The 27,033-nt window shown below is 41.6% G+C and overlaps 5 protein-coding genes across 5 annotated transcripts in view; 4 read left to right on the plus strand and 1 right to left on the minus strand.

The window, feature by feature from the left end:
* adam12a (ADAM metallopeptidase domain 12a) overlaps positions 1–1,087 on the plus strand; it is a gene marked incomplete at its 5' end in the record, with an annotated part of 66,100 nt that extends 65,013 nt beyond the window's left edge. Inside the window, 2 exons of the mRNA XM_079214518.1 lie at positions 691–854; positions 959–1,087. Coding sequence (XP_079070644.1) covers positions 691–854; positions 959–1,028 — 234 coding nt within the window. The 3' untranslated portion in view covers positions 1,029–1,087. The remainder of the gene's footprint in view (positions 1–690; positions 855–958) is intronic.
* A 2,998-nt stretch (positions 1,088–4,085) lies between these two features.
* On the plus strand, positions 4,086–9,727 carry dhx32a (DEAH (Asp-Glu-Ala-His) box polypeptide 32a; the record flags this gene model as incomplete). Its single annotated transcript, XM_079237310.1, has 11 exons — positions 4,086–4,346; positions 5,109–5,302; positions 5,463–5,835; positions 5,930–6,160; positions 6,246–6,339; positions 6,453–6,602; positions 7,520–7,711; positions 7,873–8,013; positions 8,798–8,988; positions 9,075–9,265; positions 9,529–9,727. The coding sequence occupies 11 exons, from the start codon at positions 4,086–4,088 to the stop codon at positions 9,725–9,727; spliced, it is 2,217 nt and encodes a 738-aa protein (XP_079093436.1).
* Positions 9,728–10,362: 635 nt separating this feature from the next.
* Positions 10,363–12,849, minus strand: bccip (BRCA2 and CDKN1A interacting protein). Its single transcript, XM_079237530.1, has 7 exons — positions 12,696–12,849; positions 12,209–12,283; positions 12,035–12,115; positions 11,862–11,948; positions 11,564–11,751; positions 11,188–11,356; positions 10,363–10,939 (listed from the first exon to the last, which is right to left on the minus strand). Exons 1-7 carry the CDS (start codon positions 12,831–12,833, stop codon positions 10,769–10,771), a joined length of 909 nt encoding a protein of 302 aa, XP_079093656.1. The 5' UTR covers positions 12,834–12,849; the 3' UTR covers positions 10,363–10,768.
* Positions 12,850–13,233: 384 nt separating this feature from the next.
* Positions 13,234–16,021, plus strand: uros (uroporphyrinogen III synthase). The gene is made up of 10 exons (XM_079237695.1): positions 13,234–13,256; positions 13,754–13,838; positions 13,952–14,035; positions 14,142–14,238; positions 14,424–14,498; positions 14,878–14,952; positions 15,058–15,141; positions 15,282–15,367; positions 15,447–15,545; positions 15,627–16,021. The coding sequence occupies exons 2-10, from the start codon at positions 13,776–13,778 to the stop codon at positions 15,747–15,749; spliced, it is 786 nt and encodes a 261-aa protein (XP_079093821.1). The 5' UTR covers positions 13,234–13,256; positions 13,754–13,775; the 3' UTR covers positions 15,750–16,021.
* A 370-nt stretch (positions 16,022–16,391) lies between these two features.
* On the plus strand, positions 16,392–20,840 carry mmp21 (matrix metallopeptidase 21; the record flags this gene model as incomplete). Its single annotated transcript, XM_079238098.1, has 7 exons — positions 16,392–16,550; positions 16,651–17,554; positions 18,536–18,675; positions 18,746–18,887; positions 19,023–19,280; positions 19,385–19,557; positions 20,535–20,840. Exons 1-7 carry the CDS (start codon positions 16,398–16,400, stop codon positions 20,838–20,840), a joined length of 2,076 nt encoding a protein of 691 aa, XP_079094224.1. The 5' UTR covers positions 16,392–16,397.
* Between the last annotated feature and the right edge of the window lie 6,193 nt (positions 20,841–27,033).

The raw sequence follows: 27,033 nt of genomic DNA on the forward strand, positions 1-27,033 counted from the left end.
TTGGCAGCAGAAATCACCAACAGTATCTTTAGCAGCTGTTTGGCAGCTCCGAGGCGTTGACAGAGCCTTTTCATTACCAATCCAGAGAGAAAGCTCTCTGCTGGGGGCCCGGAAGCATTGTCTGGTGGGAGAGTTTAGTTATTCCAAGTGTTATTTTGTGACTAATCACCTTATCAGGCATGCTCTTTTCTTTTGTCTGCATCTCACTTTACTACCATTTTGGTACTGCTCTGATATTTTTGGATGGAGCTCCAGTTGGCCCCATTGCACGACGGTACTGGCTGTTAATGAGATGAATTAGTAGCAGTACTTCAATAGTGCAGGGACATATACTGCATGAGATACTTCACTGACGGCATGTAGTTTTTATGTGTTCATGAATGATGGTTTGAATCTGATTCCATGGTTGTTTGGTGATGTTTGAGAAGGTTTCTCTGCAACCAAGAAGAAGAAGAAGAAGAGGAGGAGGAGGAGGATGTGAATGGAGACCAGATGGGGGCTAGGTAGCAGGCCTTCATCATGATGTCAGTCTTCTAGAGATGATTAAAGCCACATGACTCTTCCTCTCATGGCAAGTTGCATGGGCAGGGCTGCCCTGGGCACCTGAGAGGAAGAGGAGGACCTGAGCTGTGAGTGCCACCTGGTGGACACTTTCAGTTATTATTTCTATGTGTCTGTTTTTTTTGTCAGGAGTTGGAGAAGCCCAGTCCTCCTCAGAAACCCCTTCCTGCCGATCCAAGGAGCTCTCGTCTGGGTCGAAGTTCCTCTGTGATCCAAGGGCCCGCTTCTGCTCTTGGCCCTGTCCCAACACCTGGTGTGCCCAGACCTGTGCGCCCTGTCCCGCACCCCAACAGGTGAGTTCCGACCTTCTCCGTATTCATGTAAATAAAAATAAAAAACACTGAGGCCAGTATCACTCGCTGAAATATTATTTGTATCCCTCTTCTCCCTTCTCTAGACCCACTCCCAAGCAGCCACCAACACTACCAAAGCCTTGCATAATTGCCAACGTCAAATACAGCAGCTGAGACTTTGGCCCAAAAGGACGATGTTGCGAGGAGACACTACAAGAATTTGCACTATGAAAACTCTGAAAACCTTAAAAAAAGATGGCGGCTTCTCTGAGTTTTGAATCAGGAGCTCTGCCGTGTCCCTTTTGGTGCTCTGTCCCTGAATGGTGCTACAAGTGTGCGCTCAGGTACATGTAAAGTATTTATATTCTGTATTTATTGCCACCAGGTGCACTGTTGCCAGACACTTTTACTACACGGTAGCAACTTCAAATGTTGTATTTGTTGCTTGCGTCGGTTTCACAATGTTTTTTTTTTTAAGCCAATTTGTGAAATTCTGTTGGCAGAACATATGAAATATGTTTTAATGGAGGGAACGCTTTACATGATGGTGTTGTTCTGGATACTACAGGAAGGGTTGAAGAGTGGCGTGCAATGACAGATGAGAACAGATAACACTTGTGAGATCCAATGGGGGTTTTCTTGTAGGGCAATGCTCTCCGTAGCACCTTTGCGTCAATCTGATGAGGCTTGAAACAACTACAGAAAAAGAAAAAGGCATGTTGCTGCAACCGCTCTGCAATCGGGGAAGAGGGGCTGGTCGTTTTCACGGACAGCAGAAATCCAAGTCTGTTTCCTCTGCATTTATATTTCGGGAAGGTGACAAGTCGATTTGGGAAATGTCACTGATTTGCCACCTCCATTTCCTTAACAAGACCCAGGAGGCTCAGTTGAGGGATCCGGGTTCTGAGGTATGAACTGAACATGGATCTAAAATGAGGCGAGATCAAGGAAGCATTCATTCCTCCGAGAGAGAGCGAACGTCTCTGAAATATTGCTCTGCTGAAAGGTCATGTGTGTTTTTTGACATTTCCTTGTGTGCCTGTCTACACCGAGGACTCTGTGTGAAAGTCTGTGAATAAATCACAGACTCACTGAGGACTTTCTTAAAGCTGTGGTCATGGAGGGACTCGCATGGGAGCATTCTGGCTGCGGCGTTCCACTTGTGGATTTCTAGCCATGTTTTTCTGTGACGGGAAATGGACCGATTCGCTCGACAAGGACACATTTCTAGGCCACTGAAATGAAGCGGCATCCAAAACTGTGTGGCGGTTATTCATTTTCTATTTTTTTACCTTTTTAATTTGGCTAATGGGATGAGCCAATATAACACAATCCTACATACATTGTATTTGTGGTAATTGAACATGTTTGCCTATACATTCACACTGAGCAACTTTTCCTTTAAGCACAGCTCTCGTTCACCAATATGTAGGCTGAAAAGTGACTTTGAACTTTTGTTACTTTTGATATGGTTATCTTTTTAATAATGCACTAGTTTTACATGCAGTGCTTTGTTTCCTTTGCTTTTCAATGCTATGTGTCCATGTACTAATAGACAGTATTTGAGTCCTGTCACCTGACTATGGTGTGTCCATATGTTCCTTTTATGTTGTGTTACAGGTGAACACATTTCCATGGAGAATGCTTTTTTTATACAATGATTGTTTGATACATCATATGTAAAGAAAACACTTAAAGTGTCTGTTTCTGGTCGTTGTTGTTTTTTAACACTCATGCAGTATTAGTAACAGTTTTGCAAACACTTGAGAATTTTTTTTTATTGATCTTTGTGATTTTTCTTTTACGCAGTATGCATGTTTTCAGCAAGAGTGGTGCCTTATGAAAAAATATATTATAGCAGAGAAACAACTATTATTTCTATGTTAAAAGCCCTTAGAAAACATACGTGCACACACAATGGCACCGTCACTCTTCACTCGTTTGTAAGAATACAAAGACTTATTTCTGATTTTACCGACACTAGAGGTCTCTGTAAGTGTGTTTGTGTGATTAAAATAATGTTGTTGTTTTCTAAACAATAAGCAGGTCCACACAATAACAGGGACACACAAATGAGAAGATCAGCCAACATCATCTATAGTCACAAGGTTGCAGCTGGAGATTTTTATTTGTCAAAAAAAGGGAGGAGGCTGGGATGCAAAGGCCAAAAGTAAAATATAATAAACAAAAATGACACATGTAGGTTGCCTAAATCCTGTGTGTAATGCTTATTATTTGGTGTGATTGACATCGTTAACATATCTGTGCATTTTTGGTAACTATCAGACATGTTTACAGACTCTTGACTTGAGACATTTAGTCTTGTTTAGTGGTTAAGTCGAAGATAAATTAATTTAAGTCAACGTGTGTTGAACTGGACTGAGAATGAAGAACAGCTCCTCCTTGTGGAGACGCTACAGACTGCAGCAGGTCACTGAAGAGTATTACATGTTTCACATCTAGTAAAAAAAAAAAGTCATCAATTACAAAACAGCATTTACGGTTTTATAAAAGCCCATTTCAACAACAACAAAATAGTTGTTTTATTTATTATGTTTGTTTTTTAGATAAAACATTATCTTTACTATATAGAATGTTCTATACTATGCTATCTCATATGTATGGCTTGTCATATGTATAGGAATATAGTAAATGGAATGTAGTAATTATAAGGAGTAAAAACTGAATGAACCTGTGAATTTATATATTTCTATGTGTCAAAATGAGCTTCCATACGAACTGACCACTACAGACGTTACACTCATTAATTGATAAGCATTGAAACGACTTGTAAACATATAAAGGGAAGATATTTTGACGCACATTTTGGATGTAATATTAGCGTCACAATCCTCGGTATTTACTTGTGATTATTCGGGATGATCAGGAGCTTATGACAGCAGGCATATTGCTCAGTGGAGAGTGTGAAGCTTTGCGCAAATCAAAACACGTGCGACGCCACGCCGGAGAGAAATTACGCGCCGGGTGCGCACTGCGAGTCAGGCAGCCTCCACCAGAACAACTCCAAACTCTTAACAGCTTAAAAAATATCATTTTAGCAATCGAGAAGCCGAGTAGAGATATTCTCTGCTCATTTATGACATGCTCTGTCCGATTTCGCGAAGAGATAATATGTTTTACGGAAACCGATTCTTTTTTTAATCGATCCGATAATTAAAAAACAAACCGAAATGGAGCCGTAGCCGGAGAGGTAGGAAACACATTTGTGTCATGTCTGATGAAAAAGACTCAGCGGAGCCAGACGTTCGCCCTGCAAGTGAGGAATGCCCTGCGGAAGATCCATTTGGATTTGGAGATGATCTGGAGTTAAACCAATTCGATGGATTGCCATTTTCCTCACGTTATTACAAACTGCTCAAAGAGAGGAAGACGCTGTCCGTGTGGAAGGTCCGCTGCGAGTTTGAAGATGCGCTGGTAAACAACCAACTGGTTATCGTGTCTGGGACCGCGAAGACTGGGAGGAGTACTCAGGTATGCATGGTCCAATAATATGCACGTTTTATTAGGAAAGAAGGGTGAAAAGGATTGAAGTGTCTTTCTTTAACGAATAAAGAAAGGATTTTTTTTAAATGCCTCAACATGGTCACATGCAAACTGGTATAAGAGTAACAGTGGATCTCCTTTTTACTTCTCCATCCTTTTTTCTGCTCTGGGACATTTATGACGTCCTTCATTCTGGACTTAAATAACAAAGCATAACTCAATTTGTGAGTCTTGCACTCCCCATAATTTTATTAAAACATGTATAAATTGAGTTGTTTACTTCCCAGCATTGCCATCTTTATCCGCTGAACAGTAACACATTTTACACTTTAGATTCCTGTGGCGTGGATTTATTTCCCCCCTCACTTTGACATGTGAGTGTCATTGTGTGCGCTCCTGTGAACAGGCTGCCCAGCTCAGCAGAAGCTGTTGTGTCACTGTCATGGCTGTCCGAGCTCCAGCCTGACAGTCATGCTTCACAAAGGCTCCAGCAGGTGTGTTAGGGGACCTCCTGCTGCTAAGCCCTGATCCGCTGGAGCCGCCTCATGCTGCCAAAGCAATTTTGCATTATTAGCGATAATGCCATAGGATATCTCCCGTCACTGTTTGTTTTGTGCTTCGACAAAAGCTATTGGTGCAACCCTGACAGGATGCTCTCCACTGGAAACTGAGTCTATGTGAATAATAAAAAGTGGTGCAGAGTCTTTCAAGACATACAATGAAGTGTGAAACGTGTATGTTCTCTTTCAGATCCCTCAGTGGTGTGCAGAGGTGTGTCTCTCTGCCCAGTACCAGCACGGCATGGTTGTGTGCACGCAGACCAACAGACAGTGCGCTGTGGATCTGGCCCTGCGCGTGGCCGACGAAATGGACGTCAACATAGGCCATGAAGTGGGCTACACCATCCCTCTGGAGAACTGCTGCTCCTCCGACACTGTTCTGAGGTCGGTGTAGTCCGTCTATTTCGCAGCCAGCAGCAGAACGACGCGTTAATACCACTCATAATCTTTCCTTCTTCTTTCCGGTGCTCCTCGATCACATTGTGGATGGATGGTTTCGCATTATAATGGCTTTTAACTCCTCTGATGGCGTTCACCCACTCAGGTACTGCACCGACCATATGCTGCTGAGGGAGATGATGTCGGACCCTTTTCTGGAGCACTACGGGGTGATCATCATCGACCAGGCCCACGAAAGGACGGTCAGCACGGACATACTACTGGGTCTCCTCAAGGACATCCTGCTGCAGAGGCCTGAGCTCAGAGTGGTGGTCCTGGCCGTCCCACCCGCGACCGACAAGCTGATGAGCCACTACGATGGCGTCCCGCTCATCCGCCTGGAGGCCTCGTCTCCCGCAGAGGTGGTCCACAGCAACGGCGGCAACAAAGACTACTTCTTCTCAGCGCTGAGATTGGCGCTGGAGATCCATCGAACCAAAGAGGACGGAGATGTTGTTGTGTTTTTTGCCTCAGCAGATGTAAGAGATTGTTTTTTTTTAAGGAGTGGTTTGATCGCAGCGAAAGTGACATTGCTTAAGTACATTTTTCTTTTGCTTGTTGCATCTTCTGCAGGAGGTCCGTTGCGCCCACAGCATCCTCCAGAGAGAAGGCACCAGGCTGGGAGCGGAGCTGGGCCGGATGGTTCCTGTGGTGCTGTGCCCCCGCCAGGGAGGGCTACCGCCTGAGCAGCCAGGCGCCGAGAGGTCCAGGAGGGTTTTCCTCTCGACCAAACAGGGGGAGGACATGTGCTGGGCCACAGAGTCTGTCAACTTTGTCATCGACACTGGAGTTCAGAAGAAGATGGTTTGTCCCCCCCCCAACCAAACATGTCTACTTTAAATGAGTAATATACTGATTATTTATTGGCATGTGGTTGGATCTTTTGTAGGTGTACAATCCAAGAATAAGAGCTAATTCGGAGGTTCTTCAACCCATCAGTCAGTATCAGGCAGACATACGCAGGCGGCTGTCTGGACCAACAGGTGTGTCTGACAGACAATACTTTGATAAATAATGTCCAACTTTGCATCAAATAACTTCATGTAAAACCACAATTAAGTGTCTTATTTGTGCTTTAACTGAATTTATTTCTTAGGTAAATGTTTCTGCCTGTATCAAAAAGACAGCCAGCTTCCCGTTGAGAACTCCCCACAGATCTTGGAGTCCAACATTACTCCAACGGTGCTCTTCCTAAAAAGGATGGAGATAGCCGGCCTTGGACAGTGTGATTTCATCGACAGACCAGGTGACGTAGCCTGCTCGTGGTCACTGCTCGTGGTCATTGCACGTTATCATTGAATAAGCATTTTTATTCTGAGGTTGATGGTTCCCACAGACGACATTTCTCTTCCACCCTAAAACACAGGCAGTGAGGTGGATGCGGGAGGGGTACTTTTGGCGAGAGGAAGCACAAATGAATTTGCTCTGTGTAGCTGTTTGGGCCTAGTCAGCCATGATTTAGCTGAGCTGACAGGACCCTGCTACTAACTATTGTCTGAGCTCTAACCACCCCTAACATGAACAGAACAGGCTAAAAGAGGCCAGCTCATTAACGATTACACAACATGTCTCGTTGGGGCAGCACCAGACAAGTACAATGAAGAGGAAGGACGCGCCAAATGTACTGTAATATCTCCATATTCTTGCACAATGTGGCACGGAAGTTACTTGACCTTATGTATGTATACTGTATATAATTAACATATCAAGTGGAGGGATTTTAAGTGATTTAAAGCAGCATCAAATTATTAAGGCATACATTGGTGTTGGCATTTCAGCAGGGAGCAACCTCCAGGTCCGAAAAGTGAAGCCAATGCCAAAGTACCGTTAAACTACAAGCTTTCTTTCTAATAGCAAATTAGGGGGCGACTCCAAAAAGAGAGGTTGCAAAAATAACTCTGATCGCATAGAAGTCTATGAGAAAAGGATCCTACTTTTCACTTGATTTATTTATCAGTGACTTCGACCACTTCTTATAAATAGTCTATGTTTTTTAGCATCTGCCATAGTGTCCTTTTTTGGAAACTACCACTGAAGGGCAGTGGGAGCCTGCCAGTTAACTACATTGGGCATTTTCAAATTCCACATATAAAAATGATTCTCTCTTTTGATTCATGATACTCCGGTCATATCAAACTCGAGCCTTTTCGTTCCTCGTCACAGATCCGGAGGGTCTCATGCAGGCGTTGGAGGAGCTTGATTACCTCGCAGCTTTAGATGATGACGGCAACTTGTCCGAGATCGGCATCATAATGTCTGAGATCCCTCTGGACCCTCAGATGGCCAAAGCGCTGCTGGCGTCCTGCGAGTTTGACTGCGTGAGCGAGATGTTGACGATCGCAGCGATGCTTTCAGGTACCACGTGTTCCAACTTGGATTCACCAGATGGACACCGTTGTAGGAGCTCATTTGCAGACGTAGGAGGCTGCAGTTTCTCCCAGACAGCGAACCAGATGGTCTTCGGTGAGAGTGGCTGGTCTCAGGCATGTTGACCTTGTTGTGTCCTTGTCTTTTAGCGTCAAGCTGCTTCCTGGAGCCACCTGCTGGCATGACCCACGAGGCAGTCCAGTGTCACAGGAAGTTCCAGCACCCTGATGGAGATCACTTCACCCTGATCAACATCTACAATGCCTTTAAACAAAGCCAGAGGGAACAATGTAAGACACATTAGGGGAACAGGATTGATCGACTCTCACTGAAGTGCTATATGTTCAAGCATGCTGCTATATAGCGTAGCACCTGCAGTGTTTATCACTCTGTTCCTCGCGGTAGTAAGAAAGCCAAACAAGTTCAACGTGTGTAAAGTAGAACCTAGTGCCATCATATCAAGGCAGGATACTTTGAACATGCTTTACATTTCTTTTTACAAGGAATTAAAAACAAAAAAAGAGAGAATATTAAGAATAAATAAAAACTTTCTCACAGTGGTTCACCTTTTTAAATAAATGAAAGAAAATGTAATGTATAAAATACTGTCAAATAAAACATTTAGATGTTTTTGCAATATTAATTTAAGGGTAATTTTACTTGACATAGTGGGTTTAAGTAAATCGTATTACCCCTTTTTTAAATTAATAATTTACAACCTGTCACCATTTAAATCCGGTCACATTGTTTGTAGTTGGGGATTAAAAATTAAGATAACAATTAAAATAGTTTAATTATATTAGACACTTATGGACCTCATTTAAATGTTTATTTTTTACATTACATTATTTTTGCTGACACTTACAATAAGTGCAAGAATTGTGCAAGTCCATCAACTTGATCAAACACGCTGATGTACTTTGAGTTCTAAAATAAGAGATAGAAGTTATTTTTTTAATGTTTTTAGTTTTACTTTATGGGCCAAGGTGCAAGGTGTCTGACCAGATCAGTTTCATGACTTAAACTGTTGCCCTATTTCTGACTTGTATAAATAATACTCCACTCCTACTACAGACTTCACCGCAGAAAAGTGGTGCCAGGACTATTTCCTTGATCATTCCGCCCTGAAGAAAGCTGAGGCCATCAGATCCGAGTTGACCGACACCTTGAACAGGATCGAGCTTCCCATCTCCGAGCCCTTCTTTGGAACCAAGACCAACACCCACAACATCAAAAGAGCTCTGCTGGCCGGTTTCTTCATGCAGGTATGTGGAAACCAAAATGTCAATATTAAGGGAGTTGCCATTATTCAACTGTACTGACGTGTGCGGTGTATGTTTCCGATTCGCAGATCGCTCGAGATGTGGACGGATCAGGAAACTACTTAATTCTGACGCACAAGCACGTGGCCCAGGTGCATCCCCTGTCCGGCTACGGGGCTCAGTCGCACAAGCTGGGGTTGCCCGAGTGGGTTGTGTTCCACGAGTACACCCTGTCGGAGAACAACTGCATGAAAACCGTCTCTGAAATTTCCCCTCAAGTGTAAGTCTTTCCCTTTTTCCAGCTCTTTTCAATATGACATGCATGCGAAGAGATTAGAATGACATTCTCATGGATTATGTTTCCATGCACCACACTGGTGACAAACATGTTTTGATTGTTTTTGTTATTGCCAAAAAAAATTGCTTTTTGTAATCCTCTTTAAATTTACGTGTTTTTTTTTTAAATAAAAATAAATAAATTATTAACCATATTCGTACTTGTTTTTCATCTTTTTTATATGTAATTTCTGTTTGTCCCCATAGGTACATTCAAATGGCACCCCTGTACTTCTTCTACAACCTGCCCCCTAGTGAAAGCAAAGACATACTGCAGGACATTTTGGACCCTGACGGATCCAGCAAATGTGAAGACGGGAAACCAAAATCCTCCACAATCTGCGGCGATGTCAACACTGGCTGTGCAGTGGTGCCGCAGACTTATGACAGATGTGTGATTCAGTGATCTAAAATCATAAAATGTGAAAATCTGGGCTGTAATCTGTTCATCACATGTTGTAAAATGTTTAAATGCAATGCAAACCAGGGGCTGTAATATTAAGTTATAAACATTTGTATTAATCGTGGTTCAATACAACTTTTAGAGATACCTAGTGTCAGTACATGCTTTTTACCTGATTGTCGTTTCGTACCTTTTTATATTAGCTCTGCTCTCAGAAAATGCAGTATCCTGATGGATGTTTACATTTTAATGAGCAACAGATGTCTGCTGCTGTATTTAAAAAGGGAGAAAAACATTCCATCACACCTCTTGTGCACGTAACTAGGAGGATGCAGGTTCAGAGACGTCCAACACATTGCATGTACAAGCTGCTGGAGAATATACTTCCTTTACCTCTTACAAAGCTAGCGGTACAACTCTTCAGGTTAAGGTGGTGTGTAACGTTGTGGTTTGAGACTAAAACGTGTCATTTTATCAAGACATGTAGATATAAAGCATTTATTAATTATAGATGGCAAGAGATTTACAAGGTTGTTTACTTAGAAAATCCTCAGACATTTGTATCCTCCATTTTCATGTCGATAAAAATGTGAAAATCGGATTTTTACTAAGTTATGAAAGGAAATCTGGAACTGCTATCGATTGGACACAATTGGAGCTTTACCACTCTAATTTATTTGCAAGTTACACATCCCTCCATCTGGGGTGACTGGACTCCAAGCTCACATCAGTTGTCAAACACAATATTTATCATATTGAATTATCTTGGTTCATAATCTTGTTATAAACAAGTCTATAAAATTCACATGACAATGTTTCTGCAGTATAAGCAGGGTATAATAAAGGGAACCAGACATTTTGCTAAAAACTGCTTCTCTAAAATGTCTTTAAAAAAAAATAAACTCACTGCACAGCATGTACTAAATGTCAGGTTTTTAATACTGGCACTACTGTAGCTGATGGTACCAAAATATTTTCTTCTACAGTCTCGAGTATATTGAACAATTTCCATGAGCCTGAAAGTCGTCAGTTTATTGGTTCGGTTCACACAGTTAAGTATTCTTTGAGTTTCGTCATAATAGCTGGCATTCTGTCTGCTGGGATCAGCATCACGGTCCTGAAAGGTTTCATGGGTACGTCGTCGAATGCCCACCTGCCGCTTAAACAGGTGTCTGTCTCTTCCTGGACCGAGTAGTGGAACTTCATGACGGCTTGCTGTGAGGAGAATACAGACAATGCTTACATCTGTTCATCTCTAGGCATGAATACAAATGTTTCACATTGCTTTTTTCTTCTATGACAGTATTATTATCATCATTATAATAAAGGTAAAACTGCCTACAGCTCATTAAATAGCAATACAATATCAAATGAATGAGTTATTGAAATACGGAATGAAAAGCACTCCTTGTATATTATAAAAGTTTGCATCTCAGACTCTTCTTGCATTTACTTGACGTTACCTCATAGAAGAATTCCTCCTCTGCATTGACAAACAAGTATTCCTCTTTGGGAGCGCCTCCTCTGGCTGGAATACTCTTGCTTGCCTCTTTGCAGGTCTTGCTGATCATCAGACAATAGTGACACTTCCCACTGGGCTTATTCGTCCTCTGAGCTTCCTCTAGTTCTTCCCTGGAGGACAGAGAAATTCGGTTAATTTTCCTGCACACAACATTTCAAGTTTTGACCCCGAACAAGGCTAAGGAGCAAACACCCCCTTCACCTATTCCAAATTAGAATGCATCCGTAGGAAGTAGTTAACCCATCTTAAATGTTTTATTGTTCCCTTTACGAGGCGCCATTAGGTCAAGTATCCATTCAAGACAGAGTGCAACTCACTGGAGCTGTTTGTGCAGTGGGAGGGCGATCTGTGGGGGCACGTTGATGAAGCGCTCACATACGAGAAGCCCAACAGGTTTGCTGGCGTCGTTGAAGATCTGCTCTAGCTCTTCCGTCATACTGGGGGTAGAGCTCTTCTCACACTGATCCACGATCAGCTCCTTCAACTCCTCCACACATTGCACATCCTGCAAACAGGAAAATGACAAAAAAACGTGTTAATTTTATTTATGTATACGTCATCAGAGCGCCCAAAAGCCAACTATTCCGTAAGGTCGGTGTCCACCAGTGGTGCTACCTTTCTCTCTGTAAGGTTAAGCAAAGTGATGAAGCCAAATACTTCATCAGGGTCGTCATCGTCGCTGTCGTCTGGCACCTCAGCTTGCTGGAGCAAAATGAAGTAGTGTACACATGTTAGAGCTGGAAAAAAAATAAAGCCACTTGTAAAATGTGAGATGAGCTTAAACTCACCTTGATGACACTTCCAATGTGATTCTGTTGAATGATGAGGTCTGTCATCTCTGAAGTATTTACATGAGCCTTCAGGAAGAGCTGAATACAAACACAACTGAAGTCAGTACAAGCTTACACCGAACATGATAGATAGATAGATAGATAGATAGATAGATAGATAGAGTCTCAAACCTGTTGTAAGAGTTTCTTGACACCATTGAAGTCGTTGTTTGCGATGGCGTGAGCTTCAAAGTCAACCATGACCTCCTGATAGCCAAACAATAACAAAGTAGTGAGCAGTTAACAACACAAACCTGGCTGCACGTGGAGAAAGTATGCATTAAAGTACTTTGTATATATTAATAGGGTAGTTGCTTGACGTACTCATTGAATTAATAAGTCATTTTAGTTTTACTCGAGCAGTTTTTTGACACGCACTGTAAAATACTTTCCCATGTTAGCCATACTAACGTAAGGTAACGTTAATATTAACGCTAGATACTACTTAAATATGACATTCCAGTTTGTACATTAATATTTTCGTGGTTGCAACAGTAAATATTGCTAATGTAGCGTCATGTTACCTTTAGCCGACAGCTGAGTTGGCTAGCTAACAGCTAGCTAAACGCTAGCTAGTTCGTAAGGCCATGCATGGGAGTTAATGTTCCGTTAGCGTTACCTCATTGATCTCCTCCTCGGATGCCCCGCTGTCCTCATCTCCGGAATCACCATCCTCCTCCGGATTCTCATCGGAGCTGTCGCTTTCCTCGGGATTTACACCCAAACCTACTGCTCTTTTCTTAGCTAAAGAAGCCATGCTTGCAAACTTACAACGCGCGTGTCGACCGAGTGGGCGGGGCAACTGTTCGCGGAGAGCGTGTTAGGAAACTGTGAGTCTGAAGCCGCCATTATGGCCCTTAAATATACAGGACTTGCCACTTGCCGTAGCAACCTTCGGAGCCGCAATGCTGGCTAGTCGCCCTTCGCGAAAATGGAATGAACCATTTCAGGAAAAAGGGGACAGAAGTTAATTGATATGTGCCTAAACTACTATACATCCGTTATGGACAGCTAATTATATTATATGGTTTCATAATTAATAAAAGATCGTTTTAATTCATCATAATTTTGCAGAATTAACTTGATTTATTTTAAAGTTAGTCAAATATGAAATGTAATATCTCCCCTTCTTGACCATGGCTGAAAGTCGTTATGCACTCAGCGGTAACGACAACTCAAGGTACAAGAATATCGTGTAATATTGTGTCTTTTGAGTATCCGTTGTCATTCAAATCATTGTACAAGCAAGCAAGCAAGGTATATTAACTACTTATTATCACAAGGCATTACGGACAGGATCTAATAAGGGGGGCGGTTACTAGCTAGCTAAACTCATAATTCAGCCTTACTAATGTAAACAATAACAGAAGAAGACATCAGCCACATTACAGCTAATGCAACATGCGTAATACACGAATTCAAAGAGAAATTGTGACATTATTTCGTTTCATGTTCTCCTCATGTACGTCCAATAATCGTGACTCAACAGTATTGTTATCTGCCGGTTGCATATGGCAGTTTTAGGGTGTAGCTTAACTTGCTGTGTCTTCACACCCACTGTCCTCAGTCTTTTTGGCAGTTTTCAGTGTCTGTGTTGACTGTATTTTTGACAGCAGCATTCATATTTCACCCTGGTTTGATCCGCTGTATGCTTCCCTATTTATTGTATTGATCCAGAGCGTTTTAAAGCCTTGCCAATATGCATGTGCTTCTTCTAAAAGAGCCTAGAGATGAAGAGTCTGGTCCTGATCCTTACATTCAGGTAAAAGCAGTTGTTCTGTGTACTTTGTTCAGATGTGTATTTTCAGCAGTTGTCAGTACAGATTTGCATTTCGCAGAAAATATTGACAGGAAGTTATTGTTTTGATTCCACAGGAGCTGGCGTCACATGGACATACAGCAACCCTTATTCCTGTGCTGTCTTTTAAGTTTGTCTCATTAAACACCTTGTCAGATCAGGTAAATTACATTATTTAAATATTACATTTGTATTTGCATCATTCATGTACACATATTGCTTTTTGTATCATTTGTCGGTTGTTTTAAGATGTCTTCCTTTTTTCAGCTTTTCCAACCAGAAAAGCACGGAGGTCTTATATTCACCAGTCCGAGAGCAGTGGAGGCTGTGAGGATGTGCTTAGAAGCGGAAGAAAGAAGAGAAGGTGAGAAGGAATTGTGTTTTATAGTATAATTGTTGCACCTTGTACCTCATCGATTGATCCTCTGAAAACATGTGTTCGGTTAAATGTCTTGTGAGTTCTGTGTACTGTGTTTCTTGACTGAAAACTGAAATTTGAAACCACTTCCTTGATTAAATGTAATCCTTTTCCCCAAATTATTATTTCAGAATGGAGCAACTCTGTGAAAGACAAATGGAACAGCAAGTCCATCTATGTGGTCGGGAAGGCAACTGCTGCATTAGGTGAGTTATTGTCACATATGAAAACCCTTTTCACCTTAAATGATTATTCCAAAAAAATGCTATTTTTATGGACTTTTGCTATGTTAATGCTAATTCTAGTAGAGTGAGAGAGGCACCTGGTGCCGACAGAAGTGTGTGAGGGGATGTTACTACCCTCGGCCATTTGGAAATAGGACGTACACAAGTGACAGTGTGCTGCAAGGTGCAGCACCTGCCTGACGTGTGCTTTACCTTCTTTCTTTAGTGCCACTTGGTCTCTTTGTTGTCAGTTAGTTGTGTATTTAGTAATTGGAGCAGTTGAACAGAATTTGACTTAATCATTCATTTGTGTAAATATTCAGTCACGTGTCCTTTCTCTGTTTGTTTTTTCCCTGCATAGTACGGAATCTGGGTCTGAACCCTTTGGGCGAGGACACAGGGACAGCAGGAGTCCTGTCACATCTTATCCTTGAACGTACGATATGACTTTATACTCCCACATTCTTCAGTTTAATGAAACCTTTTACAGTTGTTCTGATAATTAATATGACCTTATACTTAATTCTCTTCGTTTTCATAGGAGAGAACACAAATATTCTACCACTTTTTTTCCCCTGTGGCTCAATCAAAAGAGAAGTCTTGCCCACGGCTTTAAGGGGAAATGGTAAGCGTTCTCCCCTATTGTGCCTCAAGATCTCAATATTAAGACTCAAGGTGATAGAAGTCCCACTGGGTCTACACTAATTATAAAATAATAACTGTGCTACCTTCATCACTGCGGGGATCTCTTTCTTTTGTTTCCAGGGGTGCCCCTCGAGACGCTGACTGTCTATCAAACAGCTGAACATCCAGATCTGGAGAAAAATCTAAAGAACTTTTTCACAGAGCAGGTAAAGCCCCACTCCGTCTGCATTTTCGAGAGGGCTTTTTCTAAATGTAGTAACTGTTCATTTGTCTGTGCATTTACAGGGCACTCCAGCCAGCATAGCTTTCTTCAGCCCATCGGGAGTGAAGTTTTGCTTAGAGGTGGTACGGAGGCTGTCGGGTGAACAGCTGACTCAAATAAAGGTGCAGCCTCCTCATAGGCACACACATAAAACAATGCATGAATCTGCAGTACCTAACAGATCTTCACTTCTTTGTTTCCAGTTTGCAGCCATAGGACCTACTACACAAGATGCCATGGCAGCAGAAGGCATGTGTGTCAGCTGTACTGCAGAAAAGCCAACAGCTGAGCACCTGGCAGCAGCGATAGCCAAAGCTCTACAGTAGCCACCCACAGGCCGCAGCTCTTGAATCCATCCACTTTATCGTCTCTCTTTGTGTATTCTGTGTTATTTATATGTATTGTTATTTGTCTGTTTTACTTTTACCTGATTTTGTATGTACAACAGCTAGTTTGCACTGAGGAAAACAAAGCTTTTGTGCCATAAGAGCTTAAAAAAAATGTAAGTGAATGTAATTATAATATTTATGTTTGGCATGCTCAAGAAAGTCAATCTATCTTTTGTTTTTGAAAATAAAGGTCAGTCAATGTGATGTTGGATGGAAGGTTTGGATGGTGGTTATTCATTGTAAAACACTCAAGTGTGTGCGTTTGTGTGTCCTGTTCAAAAGAAGTCATGGATGTCCTAAACTGCTATTGTCCACATGAAAGTGAAGGCTTTAACGTCTTTCCGCAGGTCAACAACAGTCCATTTAAAACCAGCGGAGCGTGTATAACACATCCATACAATTCAGTGAAATGAAGCAGTTGGAGATAGTAAAGACAGGTTTACTTTTCACACAAAGCTGAGGAAAGTGGGATACCTCCAAAGAGTCGCACCTTTAGATGGGAGTGGAGAAACTCAGGACCTGCCTATAAAGCACCGTGGCTTCTTACTTACTTTTATATAGTTACCTGAGTAAACCAACGCCACGATGCTGACTTCTATCCAGCTGATGATTTTGCTATTTTGGACGAGCATTAGCTCAGCTGATGCAGAGAAACTCTTCCATAACCGGGACCATTCTGATGTGCAGACCCTTAATTCTCACCAAGCTGAGGCAATATCAAGCAAATACACAGCAGAGGTAAAAATCGGAGTCTTTTTTCAAACTTCCGCATCTTTGAGATTAGACATTTTATGATTGATTGTTGTAATCATATAAAGTAACCCATGTCTTGTTACAGCTATTTCTCTCGAGATATGGATTCATTAATCCAGTGAACTGGGAGGCGGTCCAGTTTGAAGATTCAGACCCCTCTTTCGAAAACGACTTCCTGGGTGACCTTCAAGACGTGATCCAGGAAGGAACCTCACATCACTCGAGGGACGCTCCTGAGGATGGTGACAACGACAACGGTCAAACCGAGAGCCAAGTGTTTATTTCAGCTCTTCAAGAGTTCCAGAGGGTATCGGGTCTGCCTGCCACAGGTGTGTTTGATGAGGCCACCAAGGTGGCTATGAACAAACCGAGGTGCGGAGTCCCTGACAAGGAGATCGACCTGGACGCCCCTGCAGCACCCGAGAACAGCAGCGCCTCAGATACTGAAAGCAGTGCAAGTGACAGTAACAACACATTGAGTAATGTAATCTCAGACTCTTCTTTTGGTACTGCTGGCCCCCTTGAAGAAGACACATTCAATGTTAATGACACAGAAAGTGTTATCACAGGCATTTCCAATGACACCAGCATGAATTACACAGACGGCTTTAGCTTATACGATCACATTTTAAATAACACTTCTCTAAACAGCTCGCACAATAACCACATGGACGGTCAAGTGGTAAATGTCAGCGTGAACGCACGTCAGAGCAAAGCAGTGCGGCGCAGGAAACGCCACCTCGCCACTCTCGTGTCCAAAAGCAGGCACAGGAGAGATTTGGGTAAAACTGGTTACATGGCCTTTTCCAAGAGGGTGTTGAAATGGAGGCTGATAGGAGAAGGATACAGCAGCCAGCTGTCCATTGAAGACCAGAGGTACATCTTCAGGCTGGCCTTCAGGATGTGGAGCGAGGTGTCGCCCCTGGAGTTTGTGGAGGATACGCGTTCTCCACTGGAGGATATTGATATCCGGCTGGGCTTTGGCACAGGTAGGTCTGACCCAATATATATGATATTCATTCATTTTTAAGTTAAAATGGGTTTTATCATGGTAATATTCAACAGAAAAAGAACAATATAAATAATAAAAAACAGGCAGGTAATCAAACCGACACTGATGAAAGAGAGATCATTATTTGGTTATAATTATATGGGCATTAGTGCATGACAGACATAGCATAATACTCTGCTAAATCATTATATTATTGCCACGTTTAGGTCACACATATGTTCACTTAAGCTGTCTCATTGTTCTTTAACATGTTGATTCTGCAGTTCAGTTCTTCCAGCTTCTTTTCACCTTTTACATTACTTCCTTCCATGTTTTCATTGGAGTTTGAGGCTCTTTCCAACATCTAGGAATCATCCGAGCACACATTGTTAAAGCCACTTGTTGGTACTCACTTAACTGCGGCACCACAGTTCTGGCTTCAAGAAGACACAATCTTGGCAATATAGGCAGATCAGATTCTAACCATTCATCCAGATATTTCAGAACATTCCTCCAAAAGGAAAAACAAACATATGGCATTCACATAATGCATGCATATCCAATATATTTTCTTGAAATGTGAAAGTTTCACATTATATTCTTCTGCTTTTTGTTTCAATATAACATAATTTTTCAAAGTAAAGTTTGGCAGTAAAACATCCTAAACTACAGTATAAAGGTTCTTCACTCATTTACTTATTATTATCATATATTTTCAGAAAAAACACAATTCCCATGTCATGTCAGAACCAGCATATTTCAGCATATTTCAGCTCTAATGGCCATCATCAGTGTTGCATAAAGCAGAAATATGTTGGTCTGGTACAAGTAGACTTTATATATACTTAATGCACAACCGCTTCTCTTGTGAAGTAACATATTTCCCTATGTGCTGACAATGTTTAAAACAAAATTCACACAGTGCCCTCTTTTTTCTTGTTCTTTTTTTTCTTGACGTATGCCACTATATTTCACACAGGAAGGCATCTGGGTTGCAACCAGAGATTTGATGGCACTGGTCAAGAATTTGCCCACGCCTGGTTCCTGGGGGATATTCACTTTGATGACGACGAACATTTCACCGCCCCCAATGCTGGCAGCGGGATCAGTCTCCTCAAAGTAAGCATGATCAAGGGAATCATAATGTATAACGGAACAGCATAGTAACACAAATGTTCCTGTCTGTTAGGTAGCAGTTCATGAGATCGGCCATGTTCTGGGTCTCCCCCACATCTACAGAGCTGGCTCTATCATGCAGCCCAGCTATCTGCCCCAGGAGTCAGGCTTTGAGATGGACTGGATGGACAGGAAGGCCATACAGCACCTCTATGGTACACGGTTACAGCGCCATCTAGTGGACACATACACACACAGACACAACTAGATTATGTTTTATTTACATACATACAGTAATAAATTGACACAAAGGAATATGCTTTCTACAATGTGCTTATCTTTAAATGCAGGGGGCTGTAAGGGCCGATTCAACACAGCATTTGACATGATCAGGAAGGAGAAGACGCCTTACGGGGAGGTGGTCATCCGCTTCAACACTTATTTCATGAGAGACGGCTCGTACTGGCTGTACGAGAACAGAAATAACCGAACGCGCTTCGGAGATCCAGTTGCCCTGCAGGCTGGCTGGCGTGGAATTCCCATGGATGGAGTGGATGCGTATGTGCATGTGTGGTCCCGAAAAAAAGATGCCGTCTACTTCTTTAAAGGTAGGCCCAAAAATCATCCCTACAAATGTAAATACTGTATGAACCACTCGGGTAGTTGTATCTCCAAAGATATTCTTTGGTGAATGGTGTTTTTTTGTGTACAGGTGCTCATTTCTGGAGGTACGACAATGAGAATGACCAGGCGTTCAGACAGGACCCTGAAGGTCACCGCTATCCGAGGTTAATCTCCCAGGGTTTCCCAGGGGTGTTCAGTCCCATTGACACCGCCTTCTATGACAGGAGGGACTCTCACATCTACTTCTTCAAAGACACTCTTGTAAGAATTGAATCCTCATCTTCATCTCTTTAGTACACGATAACTGGGGAGGTGCATACAAATCACGTAGATCTGTTTGAATTGAGAATAGATTTCAGGAGTAATATGGTTAATTGTAAATTTGTATGAAAATATCAACTAAGGTGAATAAATATGATTAGTGATGTAAACAAAAGATTCAATTTGGACAACAATACGATATTTGCTAATATCATAGTTTGCCACAGTATGATTTTAATTCAATTCAATTCAGTTGCCTGTGATCCATATGAGACAATATCATCTGCACATTTAACATAGTTAGTTACATCTATATCAAGTCATAATAAGCAACAAAAAGAATTGTATCATTGAGCTCTGTAGGAAGAAGGTGCGCTTGGTTGGAAATGGTGACACAGATGTGCCATGGGAATTTCAAAATAAAGGCACATCTTAAAAACGGTGACATGTATCAATGTTTTCACTTTGCATCAAGGATATTGGATTTTGGATTGTTGAATCGATATATTGATCCAAATTAATGCACCTAATTTTTGCCTTACCATTAATAATAGTGTGGCCCTGTGTTGCAAAGGTAGCCTCTGTCCGAATCCCAAGAAATCTGTTTATAATTCCTAAAGTTGTGTTAATCAAATTAACACAAACTAATTGACATACACAAGACCTGGAGCCTATTAATACAGCATAGGACTACTTGTTGCTTCCTGGCATATTATCAAGCTGCCAGGTATCATCTGCTCTGTGCAGCCGGGAACAAAAAGGCAATGAGGTACAAACATAATACACTGAGTATTAAATATGTATACATAAGCAAACATTTTGGCGAAACCAAAGCCCAAGCTAATTCATTGTTTCTCAGCATTACGAGGGAACATATTCACGCAAACACACCTGCTGCACTTCCTCTGTGATTTGTTTGCTTGTTGTAATTTAATTGATTTCTATATAAGAGAGAAAACAATTATCTGTTCAAACAGGTGTATGCGTTTGACGTGAAAGCCAACAGCTTGGCACGAGGCTTCCCCAAAAACATCAGAGACGTTTTCCCTCCAGTGGTGAGCGGAGACCATCCAGATGGCAACATCGATGCATCGTACTTCTCCTACACCCACAATGCCATCTTCCTCCTCAAGGGCGCGCGCTTCTGGCAGGTGTTGGGAAGCCGGGATCGCTGGCGCCGGCCCTTTCTGCCACGAAATGGCCTGCTGCCACACAAGGAGGTGGTCGAGCGCTGGTTCGACATCTGCAACGTTCACCCCACTGCTCTCAAACTAAGCCGCTGAGTCTGCAGAAGCAGAGATTCATTAGACCCTACTAATGTGAGCTGATATGGACTGCTGATTCACCTGTGCTACCATGTATACATGTTGTCATATGCGTGTAGACGTCCTCTACTTAAAAATAAATAAATATATTTATCTATAATTTATGTTTGTTGTCTTACTTTTAATGAGGTGTGTTACTACTGTTTCATCTGCTCTGTCTGTCTTTCACTTTGAGGTGCCAAATGCATATTGCCATGAAAACTATCTTTCTATAATACTTATTTATGGATTGTTTTTACACAGACACCTCATTTTTATTCACACTGTTGAGAAATTGCTTTCAAATGGCACACTTACAAAGAAAATGAGATGTTTATGCCAGAACATATGAAATAAGGTCAAAGCTCCCAATATACATATTGCGAAATATAGAGTGACACATTGGACCTATATCTCTTGAAGAAAATATCTGTTCTATTATGCGTGTATACAAATGGAAATTTATTCAGAAGACTGTAAGTGGTTTCTTGGTGAACTTATAGATGGAATATATATATATTTAAAGAAATGCTATATATTGATTTAGAATAAGTATTAACAGAAATATTACACACAACGGATTGACATTCATCCAGATTCCTTCGATTTTGCCTTATTTGTGCAACATGTTACTATAGGAGGGATACAAAAATAATAACCACATCCTTTCGTTTCCCTGTGGTGATGATGATGATGATGATGATGATGATGATGGAAATGTCTCTGCACTTGGTCCCATGGCCTCTTGTTTGATTGACAGTCTGATCTCAGCAAAGCGTGATGTCCGACCTGGAAGAAAACAATATAAGCTTCATCCATTATAACCTGGAGCGGGTGGTGATCCGTTTCTTTGAATTCCTTCTTGTTATGAAAGGTATGGTTAAACATTTGCATACAATCTATCAAACAAGACCTTATTGAAATTAGGATTGAAGCAAAAAATGATTGAAAAAGCCACTTACTTACTTAATGCGGTTTCATTTTATAGTAATCATGTGCAAAGAAACAGACATCGATTCTGTAATCAATACGTTACTTGAACACTCTTATTAATTCCGCTCATTTTAGGAGATTAAGCTCCTGGTGGGCTCCAGATAACTAGCGTTGTGCTCCGGGCGCTCCATAGGCTATATTAATAAATTGAAGAAGAAATCAATTACAAGCACAGGAAGAAAATGTCATGGTAAGTGGGTCTACAGAGACGGATGTCCTGAGATGAGGAGTCTGCTCTCGCATGAACAGAATGAGTTTTCTGTGAAGGCGTTAACGGCGTACACATAAATATCCTTGTGCATCTTTTTCTGTCGTCAGATAATATTCCTTGTAATTTTCATCTCGGAACTAAATATCAATGGGTATCGTGTCTGGCTTCCTGGTTCAAGTCCACTTAAAAAATGTAAAGATTTATTTTTGCTATTACTCTATTTACAGGCAAATTATCCCTCCGAGAGAACTAATAAACATCCCTTAATTCAGCGTGAAGTTACATTTGTTTGACTATAATGTGCCATATGTTTGTTGCTGCAGTACATTGTGCTGTTTGGTTGACATCTCAGCAGGAAATATTGATAAACTAATATTGAATGCAGTATGATGGAGTGCAGTGAAGGTTTGTTTATCCCCAACATGAAGCATCATACATCTCCTGCTACCCCATATTGAGAAATCCCAACTTCATACAGTTATTCACACATGTGAGTCCCCGGCTGCCGTAGTGCACAGCTCAATGATCTGTGCTTTTGCGCTCACAGTGCTGCTATTGAAGCTCCCATCCCTACACCCCGGGCCTCTTTGGATGCGACTGAGATAAATGAGATCAGTCATGCTGATGGAGCCGGAGCTGCTGCAGCCTCAGAGAGATACAAAAACCTGTGTCATGGCACAGGAATCCACATGGGAGGCACTTCAATAACAGGAGAACGGGACTAGAATGGTGCCTGCAGCACATTCATTCATAAGAAATCACCCCAAAACTCTCGCCTCATTTCTGTCTCAGAGCAGAGAGTAAAACATAGGTATCAATCATTTCTAGCATCATTTCAGTGTCCTCCAGTAATGTGTCTTTGTGTGTGCCCTGGGATTAGTTTAACAAACTGCTGCAGTAGTGCGTTGCATTTGAATGCATCCTGAAGGATCCCGTCTGCGAGCTCCCAGCTTTAAAGGATATTCTTGTTTTCCCGTCAGCGATCTCTAGGGTTGACTTGATACTGAGGATGATGTCGCTTTCAATATGTTCACGTGAAGAGAACATTACCAGGATTTCCCCCGTGATGTAAATGATGGCATTTTCCTGTGAGTCACCACATTTTTGGGACGTGTGTTTAATAGTTTCAATTCATTGTACGCTGGAGTTGAGGAATCGTTCATTGGACACGTCATAATGTTCACACAGCGCTGTGGAAATCGTCCATGCCCTGTCTGCCCTTGTAGAAGCAGAGTGAGTGAAGTGGTAACCTCATTAAGAAAAGGAATAAACAATTACATTACTTCAACAGCATTGAGTAGCCATTCCCCTGCCACGCTCTTCCTCATCCTTCACCTATGATGACCCACCAACTGAAATTCAATCCCCTTTGTCTTGCCATCAAAGCGGCCGAACACAATTTGAGTAGCATTATAAGGCAACAGTCGGAGTACTCCTGTGATGTGTTAGTAATGTGCTTTCATTAAGTGTGGGGACTTGCAGGAGATAATCTAAATAAGAGTGGTCAAAATTGAAACAGCAGAGGAGATATCCGAACTTTTAGCACCATATGTTCCAAAAACACAATCCTTCACTTCCAATAATGCAACTCGAAAGCATCTTTTTGTGAACTCTTTTCACAGGCTGAGTATACTCCCTATGATGAATGAGCTCATCTTTATAATAGGCCCATTCCTTAACTCACAAAAAAAGTATATTGTTTTAAAATGTTATCTTGAACGAATATATATATATATAAGAAGAAGAAGAGAATATCTTAAATATTGGAGACAAATGACAATTAATCTGTGCTTTACATACTTTAGCATACCCTACATTAACATCTACGCCTACTGTGAAGTCTGGTGCCAGGGTGTTATCAAAATGTAAATGTAGGAATGCATAATATTGTGGCTTCAAGCAGGTAAACTCATGCTTTATGCTTCAGGAAAAAGGGGCCAGTAGAGGGCAACCTCAACCCATAGAAGTGGCTCAGCTAGTCCTCAGGACTGCTACGTTAACCCACAATTGTCTATTTATTATGACACATTGGAACTCTTTTTTCAAAGTATTGAGTTTTTCATGTGTATAGGCATCTTTTGCATTACCCCAGAAATGTATTTGACATTTTGAATTGGTCTGAGATGCAGCAGGGAATAAAACTCTCTATGTATTGTGTTCATTTTAGAATGATAAATATGTGATTTCAGACCAACGCTTATGAATCCAATCAAAGTATATTGGGTTGTTAATGCGTAGTTTTTCCAGAGTATCTTTGTGGTTTTATTGGAAGGTATACCTGAATCCCTTCTTTTGCATTGTTGCATTTCTGTGGGTTTGTGACAACGTCAGGTGTATTATGATAGCGGAATAAGAACGGGGAGGATTCTTTCTGCATTCTGCATGTGTCTCCTGTTGTCAGAGGTCTACTGTGGAATTCTGACGTTTGTGTGTGTGTTTTTCTTGCAATGACAGGTTATGGAAATACATTTACCTTGGTATACACACAATATGTGCTATGTGTCTCTATGTTTGAAAGGGAATTTGTTGCTGCTGCCAAAGATTCCACCGCCATACTGAGGTAGAGTGCAGATCAGCGTTTATTCTGCAGTAATAAGCGAGGAATTCAGACTTTCCTGAAAAGCGTATTTTGAGCTGAAAGTTGTTTTGCGCATTAACTCTGAGTGGCATCGTTAACAAGGCTCTGGCTTGTTTACAGAGGTTCAAAAATCAAGTAGTCTCTCACCTCACTCAGACAATACACTGGGGAATACATGCTCACAAACATACGCCCACGAATGCACAAATGCATACACATGTGCGCTCTCAGAAGAATCACGTACACACACTCACAGATGTTCCCCCATATGTGTCTCTCCCTCCTCCCTCTCTGCCCTCAGATAAAGAAGTTTGGATTAAAAGAGAATAACACTGACTGATGCCTTCACAACTGCTGCTCAATTTCACATTCAAATCAATATTTCAAAAGCTTTTATCATCAAATAGTTTCTTGCAAAGTGCTCCTCGCTAAGTATCTTTAATGTTGAGGAGAGGTAAATAGGATTTGGAATTCACAAACCTAAGCTTTCATGCCGTCATTACACCATGAAGAAAACTGCAACAAAAAAAACACAAAAAAAAATGTTTTTTGTAGAGGCCAGAACAGGTTTCTTTGACTTTATATCGCTCCTTGGTTACGCATGTAAGCAGGAGTCACTATACCAAATGGAAATAGTACAGTAATTACATGTCTTCTCTTGAGAATAGTCCATGTATCAAACACACTAATTTGAATGTGGAATCCAAATCATGCAAGTGTAATTAAGCATTGTTTAGCCTCATGCATAATGCATCATTAACATATTGACTAAATACCTGATCAACAAATAGTGTGGGTGTGAAAGAGAATATGTTTGTCATTCCCAAAGCAACCCAATAAACTAGTTGGCCCCATTAATTTGACACCGTACGCAGTGGAGGAGTCTCTCCCACCCGCCGCACGATGAACCTTGACCTTTGGCTGTGGAGGACATTGGGAAACAAAACAAGGGGCTTTCTGGTGATGTCAGTCTGAGTGGCAGCTGCAGGTCAAACGGGGGGAGGGACGAGGCTGTCCCACGCATGGCCACGCTGAAGTGACTGCCCGGCCGCTGTCTCTATTTCGAGAAGGGGAAAGTGACAGGAAGCGTACGTGCTGTTTCACGCCCGTTTTGTTTACTTGACTTGTTTTTGTCGTCTTAATCTCAAGTCCTGACTTTATGAACACAAACGTACGGTTTCCACCTCTCTCATCTGATGAGCCCTTTTATTCTCTTCTGGGTCACAAACACACACCTGCTTATGAGACCACTTGTACATTCAGGAGCACCAAACAAGGAATTTGTCAAGTGGTCGAGCATTTGGCGTTCCTCCTCCTCCTCCTTTCTTGCCTGTGTTTTTTTACCCACCACCACCACCACCATCATCGTCATCATCATCATCATCATCGGCTGGCCCTACTCCTCTACCCGTCCCCTCCATCTCCTCCTCCATCTCTCTCCTACGGCTGTCTCCAGATCCCACTATGATTTTCTCCTCACCTCAGCACCCCCACCCCTTTTTCTCCTCCACCCTCCCTCTCTCCCGCTCTCTGTTTCTACCAGAGGAACAGATGGGGTTTAACTCAGGGGGGATTGATGGTTTTGTATGAACAGTCCCTTACTTAACTGGGGGGAAGGGTGTCACACTTTGTGTGCCATGTCTGTGTGTGTGTGTGTGTGTGTGTGTGTGTGTGTGTGTGTGTGTGTGTGTGTGTGTGTGTGTGTGTGTGTGTGTTTCACTTTCAGCCTTGATTTTGGCTCGGGGCCATTTTTTTATGCGTCATATCTTTTGGACTCTAGGAACATACGATTTGTTAAAAAATAAAATCCAAATGAATAATGTATATGAATAATTTTACGGTCCTGCTTTGAAAAAAAAAAATACTTAGACTTTTTTGCTCAAGCATACATTTGTTAGTTTTTGTGTCCTTCGCCATGTGGCAAAGCTTAACTAGCAGTGGTTTATTACAACTGGTGTTTTATTTTGTAATATTAATAACGTTGTCTTACAGGGGCGTAAGACTGTGCAGGCAGTGTGGTTGAACTGGGGCCCGTGTGGTGGGGAGAGCTATTCCCAGTACAATAGCCTAAGTAATTAATTTGACTGTAAAATCCAACACAGTGTTGGTAGAATATATATATATATATATATATATATATATATATATACATATATATATATATATATATATATATATATATATATATATATATATATATATATATATATATATATATATATATAACATGCGAGTGAGTGCTATATAAGTAGTAACTAAACCTGATCTCATGGTTGTATAAAAGCCACGACATTTAAAGGGCATTCTGCGTGTCATAATAACACATTTTCCATTGCGTCCTCACTGTGAAACGGCTGCACTTAGATCCTAAATAGAAATCTTTCAGCCAG

This window comes from Taurulus bubalis (assembly GCF_910589615.1).
Source record: "Taurulus bubalis genome assembly, chromosome: 2".
Classification (NCBI taxonomy): domain Eukaryota; kingdom Metazoa; phylum Chordata; class Actinopteri; order Perciformes; family Cottidae; genus Taurulus; species Taurulus bubalis.